At 36.7% G+C, this 14,430-nt stretch overlaps 1 protein-coding gene across 1 annotated transcript; it reads right to left on the bottom strand.

Moving 5' to 3' along the window:
- Positions 1-1,147: 1,147 nt before the first annotated feature.
- LOC121385231 (vitelline membrane outer layer protein 1 homolog) lies at positions 1,148-13,522 on the bottom strand. Its single transcript, XM_041515813.1, has 3 exons — positions 13,407-13,522; positions 4,635-4,810; positions 1,148-2,149 (listed from the first exon to the last, which is right to left on the bottom strand). Exons 2-3 carry the CDS (start codon positions 4,794-4,796, stop codon positions 1,703-1,705), a joined length of 609 nt encoding a protein of 202 aa, XP_041371747.1. The 5' UTR covers positions 4,797-4,810; positions 13,407-13,522; the 3' UTR covers positions 1,148-1,702.
- Positions 13,523-14,430: the final 908 nt, after the last annotated feature.

Here is a 14,430-nt window from a genome sequence, read left to right as displayed (position 1 = left end):
CATTGAACTTACATCCCTACATTGAACTTACATCTCACAATGAACTTACATCCCTACATTGAACTTACATCTCCACATTGAACTTACATCTGACATTGAACTTACATGTCCACATTGAACTTGCATCTCACATTGAACTTACATCTCACATTGAACTTACTTCCCTACATTGAACTTACATGTCACATTGAACTTACATATCACATTGAACTTACATCTCACATTGAACTTACTTCCCTACATTGAACTTACATCTCACATTGAACTTACATATCACATTGAACTTACTTCCCTACATTGAACTTACATTGAATTTGCATCTCCACATTGAACTTACATCGCTACGTTGAACTTACATCCATACTTTGAACTTACATCCTTACATTGAACTTGCATCTCATTACTTACCAGCCTTAAGATCATTGATCTAACCGACCTAACGACTACCGAGGTGGGTGTCAAATTATGTATTGTAGTATATGTCCAAGACCATTCTGACTTTCCGGAAACAATACCAACCTACAAAAATGACTACCACCATTATTAAAAATAATACGGCCAGATACGATAACAAAAACAATAACAATAGGACCATTATCTACCCACTACCCCAACCACAATTTTTTTTTTAAGTTAACACCAAATAAAAAAAATAAAAAAAATAAAATCCAACATTACAACAACAAAAATGTTACAACATCAAGCAACAATATACGTATTAGGTAGAAATATCATTTATTGCTGAAAAGCTTTTGAACCATTTGAATACAACAAATTTCATGGACAATAGCAAAGTGGGATAAAAGTGAGCTGATCGTGATTGTGTTGTTTTTAACATCCTTCAGGTCCAAAGCTTTTTTGACTGACATCAATTATGGTTATGAATCACAGTTTAAAGGGACATACCCTAGTTTCAACCCGTGAAAATTAATACTAAGTTTAGTTAATCTACAAACCTATAACACATTTGGATAAAGTTACAATTGCGTGAAACATGAGTTTGTGACTGAAATGGTGAAATATCCTCTAAAAATAGACTAAAACTCGACTCCATAAATGTTACTTCTCAGACGCACGTGCGCTTTTAAAAATATGATAAATGCATTTTGTGATATTAAAAACACCAGGATGACCTAAAACACTTCGAATGTACGGAAATTGATAATCTAAACAATAAAATCTAACTAAAGTATGATTTAAGTTATCAAAAACGGTTATAATAGTCAAAATTATGCGTTAGTGTTTAAAAACTAGGGTATGTCCCTTTAAAAACTCGCACGTTTCAAATATTAACGAGGTTTTTTTGTTTTTGTTTTTTGGTTGGGTTTTTTTTGTGTTTTTTTTTTTTTTTTTTTGGGGGGGGGGGGATCTAGACTAAGATTGCTTCGAAAATCCCTAGAGGCTATCTTTAGAGCTACGAACTCGTAAAGCGATCGTAAACTATGACGTCACTTTGCCGTGTGCTGTAGTGACTTTATAGCCTACGATGAGTTTTTTACGATATATTCGTAGCCCTAAGACAGAGCCCACATTTTCGAAGCCATCTTAGCGCTACGAAATTATAAAACCATCGTAGATTGTGACGTCACTACAGCTCACACCATAGTGATGTCATAGCTTACGATGGTTTTTACGATTTCGTAGGCTAAGATTGCTTCAAAAATATGGGTCCAGCTTCGTAAAAATCGCAAGCCTGGTTGTTTTACGCAGGTGGTTGGTTGCCGCAGTCACTCCGTAGGCAGGCCATCGGACAGCAATAGACTGTCATGTCTGACATCGCCACGTTGTCCGTATTAAAGATCATAATCTTCTTCCCTTCCACCTTCGTCTTTATGCCGCAGATGCCGTGTCCCACGGGACAGTAGTGCCAGTCCCTCCAGTGACCCCAGTTGCCAGGATACTCGAGTATCTCGCCTCCCCCGCAGATAAAGCTGACGCCATTTACTGCGGTATCGTCCCTAAAGACTTGGTTTTCCTCGACCTTCAGTTTGAAGCCCCAAAGGCGTCGACCGTTGCCGCATGTCTCCGCGGCGATCCAGTTGCCCCAGTCACCGACCTTCGACGTCACCGATGTATGGTCATTGTCGTCACAAAGCAGGCGCACGCCGTTCGTTGCGGTGTCGTCGCCCCTGCCTTGTGGCCCTTCTTGCTGTGAAAAAAAAGAAGAAGAAAGGAATGTTCAATCAAAAGTTAGTTTTTCTTCAACGACGCCACAGGCCGGGCACTAGAGCTCATTGATCTATTTATCATCGGCTATTGGATGTTAGACATTTCGTAATTTCGACTAGTTATAGAAAGGAATGTGACTAGATTCAGTAATTTTAAAAAACGTGTTTAACGACACCACTAGAGCACATTGATATATTTATCATCGGCTATTGGATGTTAGACATTTCGTAATTTCGACATAATTATAGAAAGGAATGTGACTAGATTCAGTAATTTTAAAAAAACGTGTTTAACGACACCACTAGAGCACATTGGTCTTATCATCAGCTGTTGGATGTTAGACATTTGGTAATTTCGACATAATTATAGAAAGGAATGTGACTAGATTCAGTCATTTTAAAAAACGTGTTTAACGACACCACTAGAGCACATTGGTCTATTTATCATCGCCTGTTGGATGTTAGACATTTCGTAATTTCGACATAATTATTTAGTCTAAGAGAGGAAACCCGAAACCAGGTGCAGATCAACAGTAATTAAAATGTGTTGTGTTGTGTTAACCCGTGAAAATTAACACTAACTTTAATTAATCTACAAACCTGTAATACATTTAGATAAAGTTATAATTGAGTGAAACACGAGTCTGTGACTGAAATGGTGAAATACCCTCTAAAAATAGACTAAAACTCGACTCCATAACTGTTACTTCTCAGACGCACGTGCGTTTATTAAAAATATGAGAAATGCATTTTGTGATATTGAAAATAACAGGATGACCAAAAACATTTCGAATGTGCAGAAATTGATAATCTAAACCATAAAATCTAAATAAAGTATGATTTCAGTTATCAAAAACGGCTCTAATAGTAAAAAATATGCATTAGTGTTTAAAAACTAATGTATGCCCCTTTAAGATTTGGTAATTTTGACATCATTTTATTATAATCTTAGAGAGGAAACCAGCTACATTTTTCCATTTGTAACAAGGGATATCTTATATGCACCATCCCACAGATAGGATAACACATACCACGGCCTTTGATATACCAGTCGTGGTGCACAGGCTATAACGAAGGAAGGAATGTTTTATTTAACGACGCACTCAACACATTTTATTTACGATAATATAGGAAAGGAAAGGAAATGTTTTATTTAACGACGTACACAACACATTTTATTTACGGTTATATAGGAAAGGAAAGGAAATGTTTTATTTAACGACGTACACAACACATTTTATTTACGGTTATATAGGAAAGGAAAGGAAATGTTTTATTTAATGACGCACTCGACACATTTTGGACCACACAGATATTGAGAGGAAACCCGCTGTCGCCACTTCATGAGCTACTCTTTTCGACTAACAGCAAGAGATATTTTATATGCACCATCCCACAGACAGGATAGCACATACCACGGCCTTTGGTATACCAGTTGTGGTGCACTGGCTGGAACGAGAAATATCCCAATGGGCCCACCGAAGACGGTTATATAGCGTCAGACATATGGTTAAGGACCACACAGATATTGAGAGAGGAAACCGGCTTTCGCCACTTCATGGGCTACTCTTTTCGATTAGCAGCAAGGGATCTTTTATATGCACCATCCCACAAACAGGGTAGTACATACCACGGCCTTTTGGCTATAACGAGAAATAGCCCAATGGGTCCACTGTTGAGTGCGTCATAAAATAAAACACTTCTTTCTTTTTCTGAATAAATGAGTTAATGTCAATACTGAGAATTATTATCAAAACCTTTTGGTGGAAACCATTTTGTGATTGGGTTTTTCCCCGTCCAAACTAGTTACCCACGACTGGTATAGCAAAGGCCCTGGTATGTGCTGTTCTGTCTGTGGGGAGGTGCATATAAATTATGTCTGGCTTCTAATGCAAACATGCTGCATGCTCACACTAAGACTAAAAGATGTCAGAATTACCAAATGAATGGCATCCAATAGCCGATGATTAATAAATCCATGTGCTCTAGTGGTGTCGTTAAACAAACGGAACTTTATTACCAACACATTAACAAAATTAGATGTTCTGAAATGCAATTTTCTGCACTTTACGATTCTGTTTGACCATCCAATCTAATCTAGCGACCAAATTTAATGAGTAGAATTTTCTTTATTAATTATATTAATTAGAGATGCGCATCAAAATTTTAAAGGCCCACTATTTAATTTTTGGATGTAAATTTCAAAATTGTCCGCTTAATTTTTTTTTTCTGTCCCGGGACAAGCCCCTGGCTATCCAGAGACAGGCCCCGGGGACGGACATGCTCGAAAATCTAGTGGTATATGAGCATGTAAAAATTATTCGCACTCGCACTCGCATTTTACGAGTAAACTTCATCTCTTCATTTACTATCAGTAATATTTTTTATTCAGCCCCCCCCCCCCCCCCCCCCCCTCCCCCCTGCTCCTCCGTGCCTGCTAAACCCGCCCCTATTGTCACGCATTACCTTGATCATAAAGCCAATAGCGAAGCTACCATCTGGACAGTGTTGCTCATCCCCCCACGATCCAAACATACTGTTGACGTTCGATTCCAGAGCTGTTCTCTCGCCGGTAGTCAGCGTTCCTATGGTTAACAAAATGACCGCAAGTTCCACTAGCGAGTTCATGGCTGACACAGTTTCTGAAACAGTAGAAGTAAAGCATTAAATAAAGTTTGCTTTTGCGAGAACGATTGTTTCGATCTCGCGTCGTTCACGCAAATCTGATTCAGCGTAACCTATTGTCTGTTCGCGCATTAAATTTGGGACATTATTTACATGGACATTACGGGTTACGCAAAAAGCAAAAAATGGGTTACCTGAATTTATTTTTGCGTAACCGATAAATGGTTTACGCAAATATTTAATTTTTAGAGGCTTGTGTAACGACATTACTAGAACACTTTGTTTACTTAATCATCGGCCATTAGATGTCAAATATTTGTTATTTTGACACGTAAAGAAATGTTTTATTCAACGACGCACTCAACACATTTTATTTACGGTTTATATGGCGTCAGACATATATTGAGAGAGTAAACCCGCTGTCGCCACTTCATGGGCTAATCTTTTCGATTAGCAGCAAGGGATCTTTTATATGCACCATCTCACAGCCTTTGATATACTAGTCGTGGTACCCTGGCTGGAACGAGAAATATCCCAATGGGCCCATCGACGGGGATCGATCCCACACCGACCGCGCATTGAGCGAGCGCTGTACCACTGACCTACGTTCCGCCCCATTTTGACACGTAGTCATCAGAGAAAAGCCGCTACATTTCTCTGTTATTGGCAAGGGATTTTTTATATATGTATTTTCCTTATAGATTAAACAGTACTTGCCTTAGCCGTTAATACTCTAGTGTGTGTGTGTGTTGTAAAAAAAAAAAAAAAAAAAAAAAAAAAAAAAAAAAAAAAAAAAAAAAAACCCTGTGGGTCTACAGAGGACGTTCCACCATAGGCGACAGATCTAAAATCAGTCCTTGTCGGTGGGCCCCATAAGCGTACGAGACAAGGGCATGCGGAGGATGACCAGAAACATTTCGGTTGTACAGAAATTTATCATCTAAACAATAAGAGCTAAGAAATGTCTGATTTCCTTCTTTTTTTTCCTTCTTTTTTTCTGTTTTTTTTTAATTAAATGGTTCTAATAGTGAAAAACATATTGTAGGATTTAAAAAGCTAAGGTCTGTCATTTAAAACAAAAAACAAAACAAACAAAAACAAAAACAACATTAAACGATGAAACAATTACACAATGAGAAACAGGTAATGAATTACAACAGATTGTGTACCTTTAATTATTTTATTCTTAATGACAAGTTGATTACTATTTTCAGGTATCTTGGCTTGTTACAAACTGCACAAGCATGTATGACACCTTGTACAACTTAGTAACAATAGCACTATCACCCATGCACCGCGCCTGTCCTATTGTTTCCAGCTTGGGTACAGTGTAAGCTGATGTGGTTTTAGTGTTCTTATCTGAAATGATAGCTTAGTACAGTTCACTGTTTCCTTAAATACTGGTGTACTTCTGGTATTGTGGTCCACATTATAGTTTGCTCTTCTGGAGTTAATACTTCATGTTTGCTCAATTTATCGGAATATATTTCTAGAGAAGATTTAAGGTTAGTTATAGTTAGGTTATTTATTGTTTCGCTACGCTATAATAACATATACTTTAATGTAAATGTAATTGACTAAATCATGCTTTATAACAAGTAATTATTATATATTTCTTTATAACTTTATAAACTGTACAGTGTAATATTAATTCTTATTAATTCAGTAATTTGATTAATCTAAATCTAAATATGTGATAAACATAATTTAATATGAATGCAATGTGTGCTAGTGTATGTTTCTGGTGATGAACACTTTAGAGATTGTTGTATTTTATTATATATTTTATGAAACTTAACATGTCTGCGTGGTTATTTATTATTGTAATTCTTTTATGCAGATATGTCAATGCTTTTAAGTGTGACCAGTTCCATTTGCCCTGGTGTCACATACTTGGTATGTAATATATTTGTATATGTATTTTTATAATATAATTCTTATTTCAGGACATGTATGTATTTCACATGATTTATAATATCTTGTGTATTGTAATTTGTGATAATGGAGACATATGTTAAATCAATGTAACTGTCAGTACCTGTACATTCTAACTCATCCTACTTTGTAGTACTCCTGTTTGTATGTACATTCTAACTCATCCTACTTTGTATGTAACTGTCAGTACCTGTACATTCTAACTCATCCTACTTTGTATTCTAACTACCGTCCTACTTTGTATGTAACTGTAACTCGTCCTACTGTACCTGTCATTCTAACTCGTCCTAATTTGTATGTAACTGTCAGTACCTGTACGTTCTAACTCGTCCTACTTTGTATGTAACTGTCAGTACCTGTACATTCTAACTCATCCTACTTTGTATGTAACTGTCAGTACCTGTACATTCTAAACTACTTTGTCCTACTTTGTATGTAACTGTCAGTACTTTGTACTAACTCATCTACTTTGTATGTAACTCAGTACCTGTACATTCTAACTCATGTACTTTGTAACTGTCAGTACCTGTACATTCTAACTGTCCTACTTTGTATGTAACTGTCAGTACTGTACATTTAACTGTCAGTACCTGTACATTCTAATCCTACTTTGTATGTAACTGTCAGTACCTGTACATTCTAACTCATCCTACTTTGTATTGTAACTGTCCTAACTGTACATGTACCTGTCAGTATTTGTAACTCGTCCTACTTTGTATGTAACTGTCAGTACCTGTACATTCTAACTCATCCTACTTTGTATGTAACTGTCAGTACCTGTACATTCTAACTCATCTTACTTTGTACCTACTTTGTATGTAACTGTCAGTACCTGTACATTCTAACTCATCCTACTTTGTATGTAACTGTCAGTACCTGTACATTCTAACTCATCCTACTTTGTATGTAACTGTCAGTACCTGTACATTCTAACTCATCCTACTTTGTATGTAACTGTCAGTACCTGTACATTCTAACTCATCCTACTTTGTATGTAACTGTCAGTACCTGTACATTCTAACTCCTACTTTGTATGTACTGTCAGTACCTGTACATTCTAACTCGTCCTACTTTGTATGTAACTGTCAGTACTGTCAGTAACCTGTACATTCTAACTCATCCTACTTTGTATGTAACTGTCAGTACCTGTACATTCTAACTATCTACTTTGTACATTTTGTACTGTAACTGTCAGTACCTGTACATTCTAACTCATCCTACTTTGTATGTAACTGTCAGTACCTGTACATTCTAACTCATCTTACTTTGTACATTTTAACTCGTCCTACTTTGTATGTACCTGTCAGTACCTGTACATTCTAACTCATCCTACTTTGTATGTAACTGTCAGTACCTGTACATTCTAACTCATCCTACTTTGTATGTAACTGTCAGTACCTGTACATTCTAACTCATCTTACTTTGTACATTTTAACTCGTCCTACTTTGTATGTACCTGTCAGTACCTGTACATTCTAACTCGTCCTACTTTGTATGTAACTGTCAGTACCTGTACATTCTAAATCGTCCTACTTTGTATGTAACTGTCAGTACCTGTACATTCTAACTCGTCCTACTTTGTATGTAACTGTCAGTACCTGTACATTCTAACTCATCTTACTTTGTACTTTCTAACTCGTCCTACTTTGTATGTAACTGTCAGTACCTGTACATTCTAACTCATCCTACTTTGTATTAACTGTCAGTACCTGTACATTCTAACTCATCCTACTTTGTATGTAACTGTCAGTACCTGTACATTCTAACTCGTCCTACTTTGTATGTAACTGTCAGTACCTGTACATTCTAACTCATCCTACTTTGTATGTAACTGTCAGTACCTGTACATTCTAACTCATCCTACTTTGTATGTAACTGTCAGTACCTGTACATTCTAACTCATCTTACTTTGTACATTTTAACTCGTCCTACTTTGTATGTAACTGTCAGTACCTGTACATTCTAACTCGTCCTACTTTGTATGTAACTGTCAGTACCTGTACATTCTAACTCATCCTACTTTGTATGTAACTGTCAGTACCTGTACTCGTCCTACTTTGTATGTACCTGTCAGTACCTGTACATTCTAACTCGTCCTACTTTGTATGTAACTGTCAGTACCTGTACATTCTAACTCATCCTACTTTGTATGTAACTGTCAGTACCTGTACATTCTAACTCATCCTACTTTGTATGTAACTGTCAGTACCTGTACATTCTAACTCATCCTACTTTGTATGTAACTGTCAGTACCTGTACATTCTAACTCATCCTACTTTGTATGTAACTGTCAGTACCTGTACATTCTAACTCGTCCTACTTTGTATGTAACTGTCAGTACCTGTACCTTACTTTGTACATTCTAACTCGTCCTACTTTGTATGTAACTGTCAGTACCTGTACATTCTAACTCATCCTACTTTGTATGTAACTGTCAGTACCTGTACATTCTAACTCGTCCTACTTTGTATGTAACTGTCAGTACCTGTACATTCTAACTCATCCTACTTTGTATGTAACTGTCAGTACCTGTACATTCTAACTCATCTTACTTTGTACATTCTAACTCGTCCTACTTTGTATGTAACTGTCAGTACCTGTACATTCTAACTCGTCCTACTTTGTATGTAACTGTCAGTACCTGTACATTCTAACTCATCCTACTTTGTATGTAACTGTCAGTACCTGTACATTCTAACTCGTCCTACTTTGTATGTAACTGTCAGTACCCTGTACATTCTAACTCGTCCTACTTTGTATGTAACTGTCAGTACCTGTACATTCTAACTCATCCTACTTTGTATGTAACTGTCAGTACCTGTACATTCTAACTCATCCTACTTTGTATGTAACTGTCAGTACCTGTACATTGTAACTCATCTTACTTTGTACATTCTAACTCGTCCTACTTTGTATGTAACTGTCAGTACCTGTACATTCTAACTCATCCTACTTTGTATGTAACTGTCAGTACCTGTACATTCTAACTCATCCTACTTTGTATGTAACTGTCAGTACCTGTACATTCTAACTCATCTTACTTTGTACATTCTAACTCGTCCTACTTTGTATGTAACTGTCAGTACCTGTACATTCTAACTCGTCCTACTTTGTATGTAACTGTCAGTACCTGTACATTCTAACTCATCCTACTTTGTATGTAACTGTCAGTACCTGTACATTCTAACTCATCCTACTTTGTATGTAACTGTCAGTACCTGTACATTCTAACTCATCCTACTTTGTATGTAACTGTCAGTACCTGTACATTCTAACTCATCCTACTTTGTATGTAACCTTCAGTACCTGTACATTCTAACTACTTTGTATGTAACTGTCAGTACCTGTACATTCTAACTCATCCTACTTTGTATGTACTGTACCTGTACATTCTAACTCATCCTACTTTGTATGTAACTGTCAGTACCTGTACATTCTAACTCATCCTACTTTGTATGTAACTGTCAGTACCTGTACATTCTAACTCATCCTACTTTGTATGTAACTGTCAGTACCTGTACATTCTAACTCATCCTACTTTGTACATTCTAACTCGTCCTACTTTGTATGTAACTGTCAGTACCTGTACATTCTAACTCATCCTACTTTGTATGTAACTGTCAGTACCTGTACATTCTAACTCATCCTACTTTGTATGTAACTGTCAGTACCTGTACATTCTAACTCATCCTACTTTGTACATTCTAACTCATCGTACACTGTACATTCTACTCATCCTACTTTGTATGTAACTGTCATTACTTTGTACATTCTAACTCGTCCTACTTTGTATGTAACTGTCAGTACCTGTACATTCTAACTCGTCCTACTTTGTATGTAACTGTCAGTACCTGTACATTCTAACTCGTCCTACTTTGTATGTAACTGTCAGTACCTGTACATTCTAACTCGTCCTACTTTGTATGTAACTGTCAGTACCTGTACATTCTAACTCGTCCTACTTTGTATGTAACTGTCAGTACCTGTACATTCTAACTCATCCTACTTTGTATGTAACTGTCAGTACCTGTACATTGTAACTCATCTTACTTTGTACATTCTAACTCGTCCTACTTTGTATGTAACTGTCAGTACCTGTGCTACGCTATAATATTTAACTATATATTACTTTATAACTTTATATGTAACTGTCAGTAATATTAATTCTTATTAATTCAGTAATTTGATTAATCTAAATCTAAATATGTGATAAACATAATTTAATATGAATGCAATGTGTGCTAGTGTATGTTTCTGGTGATGAACACTTTAGAGATTGTTGTATTTTATTATATATTTTATGAAACTTAACATGTCTGCGTGGTTATTTATTATTGTAATTCTTTTATGCAGATATGTCAATGCTTTTAAGTGTGACCAGTTCCATTTGCCCTGGTGTCACATACTTGGTATGTAATATATTTGTATATGTATTTTTATAATATAATTCTTATTTCAGGACATGTATGTATTTCACATGATTTATAATATCTTGTGTATTGTAATTTGTGATAATGGAGACATATGTTAAATCATTATTTGGACATGTGAGTGATAATGTATATTATGTATGTATGTATTATAACTATGTCTGTTGTAATCATAAGACATATTTTGTATTATGCATTAATTACTTTAATATGTCATGTCATGTTAAATACTATTATTTAAATGATGGAATATTATGTATTGTGTATCCTGAGATTTATATATGAATAATGAATGTATTGTTATATTGTATTTTAATTATATTGTTACAGGGTGATATAAAAATGGAAACTTGTCAGCCATTAAACAGCCTTTAACCCAAAACAATGCAGTTGTCATTTGTTCCAAAACGATGATGCTACTACATATGTAACTGTCAGTACCTTTACATTCGAAGCGATCTTAGGGCTGTGATCACATTAAGTACATTACTACCTTATACACTTAAGGTGATCTTAGCGCTAAGATCGTTTCGTAAAACAAGAACCTGTTCTGTAAAGGGCTCTCCTGGGGTGTTTGGTTCGTGTGTTCGAACCTCCGCAGCAGACGGGGTGTGACATAGCTTATATTAAGCGTATATCGAAGGCCTGTGGGATGGTACATATAACCGGCCTCGGTGGCGTTGTGGTTAGGCCATCGGTCAACAGGCTGGTAGGTATTGGGTTCGGATCCCAGTCGAGGCATTGGATTTTTAATCTAGATACCGACTCCAAACCCTGAGTGAGTGCTCCGCAAGGCTCAATGCGTAGGTGTAAACCATTTGCACCGACCAGTGCTCTATAACTGGTTCAACAAAGGCCATGGTTTGTGCTATCCTGCCTGTGGGAAGCGCAAATCAAAGATTCCTTGCTGCTAATCGGAAAGAGTAGCTCATGAAGTGGCGACAGCGGGTTTCCTCTCAAAATCTGTGTGGTCCTTGGTCATGTGTCTGACGCCATATAACCGTAAATAAAATGTGTTGAGTGCATCGTTAAATAAAACATTTCTTTCTTTCTTTCTTTGGTACATATAAAAGATTCCTTGATACTAATGGAAAATATGTAGCGGGTTAACTATCTAAGACTATATGTTAAAATTACCAAATGTTTGCAGGCCCGTAGGAACGAGGGGAGCCGGAAACGATTTTATCACATTAATGTTTGCCATTGTAACCAAAATTAGATATAGTGAGTGTCTCCCCCACCCAAAGTCGTTCCTACGGGCCTGGTTTGACATCCAGTGTAAAGTTATGAAATAGAACAGTTCACTTCATTAAATTTTCGTTTTATGTGGATTGCATGATAAATAAGATAAGTACATGCAGTTTTAAAGGGACATTCCTGAGTTTGCTGCATTGTAAGATGCTTCCGACTAATAAAATATTTCTACGACTAAACTTACCTATTAAATATATTTTCTTGTTTAGAATATCAGTGTTTGTATATTCAATGTGTTTTTGGTCGTCTTAATATTTGTAAGAAGCCCAAACTGGATTTTGTCTTCAAATAATTTTGTACATACGAAAAAAATTAAATGTTTGGAAATAAAATGAAATTTAACCTAGTACAAATATTGGAACGATCAGAAACACGTTTAATATACAGCCACTAATATGTTATGCAGAACAATATATTTGATATGTAATTACAATCGTTAAAAAGTCTCTGTTAGTCGATAACAACTTAAAACGTGCAGCAAACTCAGGAATGTCTCTTTAATGTATTTGTCCGGAACTAATGACCCGACCACCATATAAAGTTCGCTCGCTTTAAGATATACTTTATCTTGCTCGGGTCGAATGGTGAAAGTCGATCGGCAAAGATTCGCGGTCTTCGCCATTCTGATCTTCGCATGATAAAGCCGATATATAATAAATAAATAAGTAAATAAGTAAATAAAACATCGAATAAATAGCAATCTAATTAAAATTAGCTCCACTGGTTAATTACTATTAAATTGTTATTTATAGATGAAATGTCACCTGGACATCGGAGTCTATGCAATGCTGTTAGATCTACTGGTAGACCAGTAGAGCTAATTTTAATCAGATTGACTAAACAGATAAATTAATTAATTAATTAATATAATATATAAAATAAAATAAAATAAAATAAAATAAAGAAGTAAATAAAATCAATCAATCAAATAAATTAATAAAAATAAAAACAAATTAAACATAAAAGGTCTCACAATGATTTAAAGCTTTCTTACCGGATCTGAAGTTTGAAACTCGACACCCACAATGTTAGCCTACTAAGTCCAGATGAAAGGCGGAGAGACTTCATATATATTGTTCAAATAATTGACGTCACAATTGCAGCAGCGGCAAACTACTCTCCATAATTACATCCTCAATTTCGTCATTATCTCGAGTGAACGATCTTTTAAGCGTGGACTTGTTAGTGTAGAACCCTGCTACATTTAAATGTCAAACACTTCACCGCTGTGTGAATCCTTTGTTCGTTTGGCATTGGCATTTGGTGATCATTTAATAATGCTCTTTGTTTTTTCAAACAAATCGCCAGAATTTCCAAATGAGTGTGTGATTATTACGATAATACTTATTATTAAATGCGAATGCGTCATTCTTTTCACAGCTGGTTGTTGACCGTTAAAACATTTTAAAGTTAACCACTGTCCATGAGCTGATACAGGGGGAGGGTGCACAGGCCCTTAGGAAACGTCTATGATGGAAACCTGTACGCCCCCCCCCCACCCCATCTCACACACACCAACTTGATTACAATTTGTCCTACTCAATATAGAGATAACAATGTGGCTTGTGCCACCCCACACACACACACGCACACGCACGCACAGCCACGCACACACACACGCGCGCTACCAGAATTAGTGGCCCCCTCACTAGAGATTGTGACCACCACTCCAGACATCGTTCCTACGTTCCTGGTGCCTATATCCAAAAGAGGTTCAGGCACGTACAAAAACCTTTTTTAAAAAACATGTCCTGTTTTCCATCTTGTGTCCAGCTATTGGCTGGGGCGTAGGCTGGGGGGGGGGGGGGGGTTCGGACGACCCCCCCCCCCCCCCCGCCCAACCCCCGCTGAAGCAAGTGGTCCGCTCTAAGAACTAAAACATACAGGTTTATACATATGGAGTTTCTGGTGATGCAAAACCAAAATAGAAAAAGGGTCCACTTGGTTCATATTCGAACGCCCCCCCCCCCCTCCCCCCATCCCCAGGTCCAGATCATGCTACGCCCCTGGGGTAATAT

The sequence above is a fragment of the Gigantopelta aegis genome, chromosome 11 (genome assembly GCF_016097555.1).
Source record: "Gigantopelta aegis isolate Gae_Host chromosome 11, Gae_host_genome, whole genome shotgun sequence".
In the NCBI taxonomy this organism is placed as follows: domain Eukaryota; kingdom Metazoa; phylum Mollusca; class Gastropoda; order Neomphalida; family Peltospiridae; genus Gigantopelta; species Gigantopelta aegis.
The sequence above is the reverse complement of the archived record's forward strand: the minus strand, read 5'-3'. Positions and strand labels throughout refer to the sequence as shown.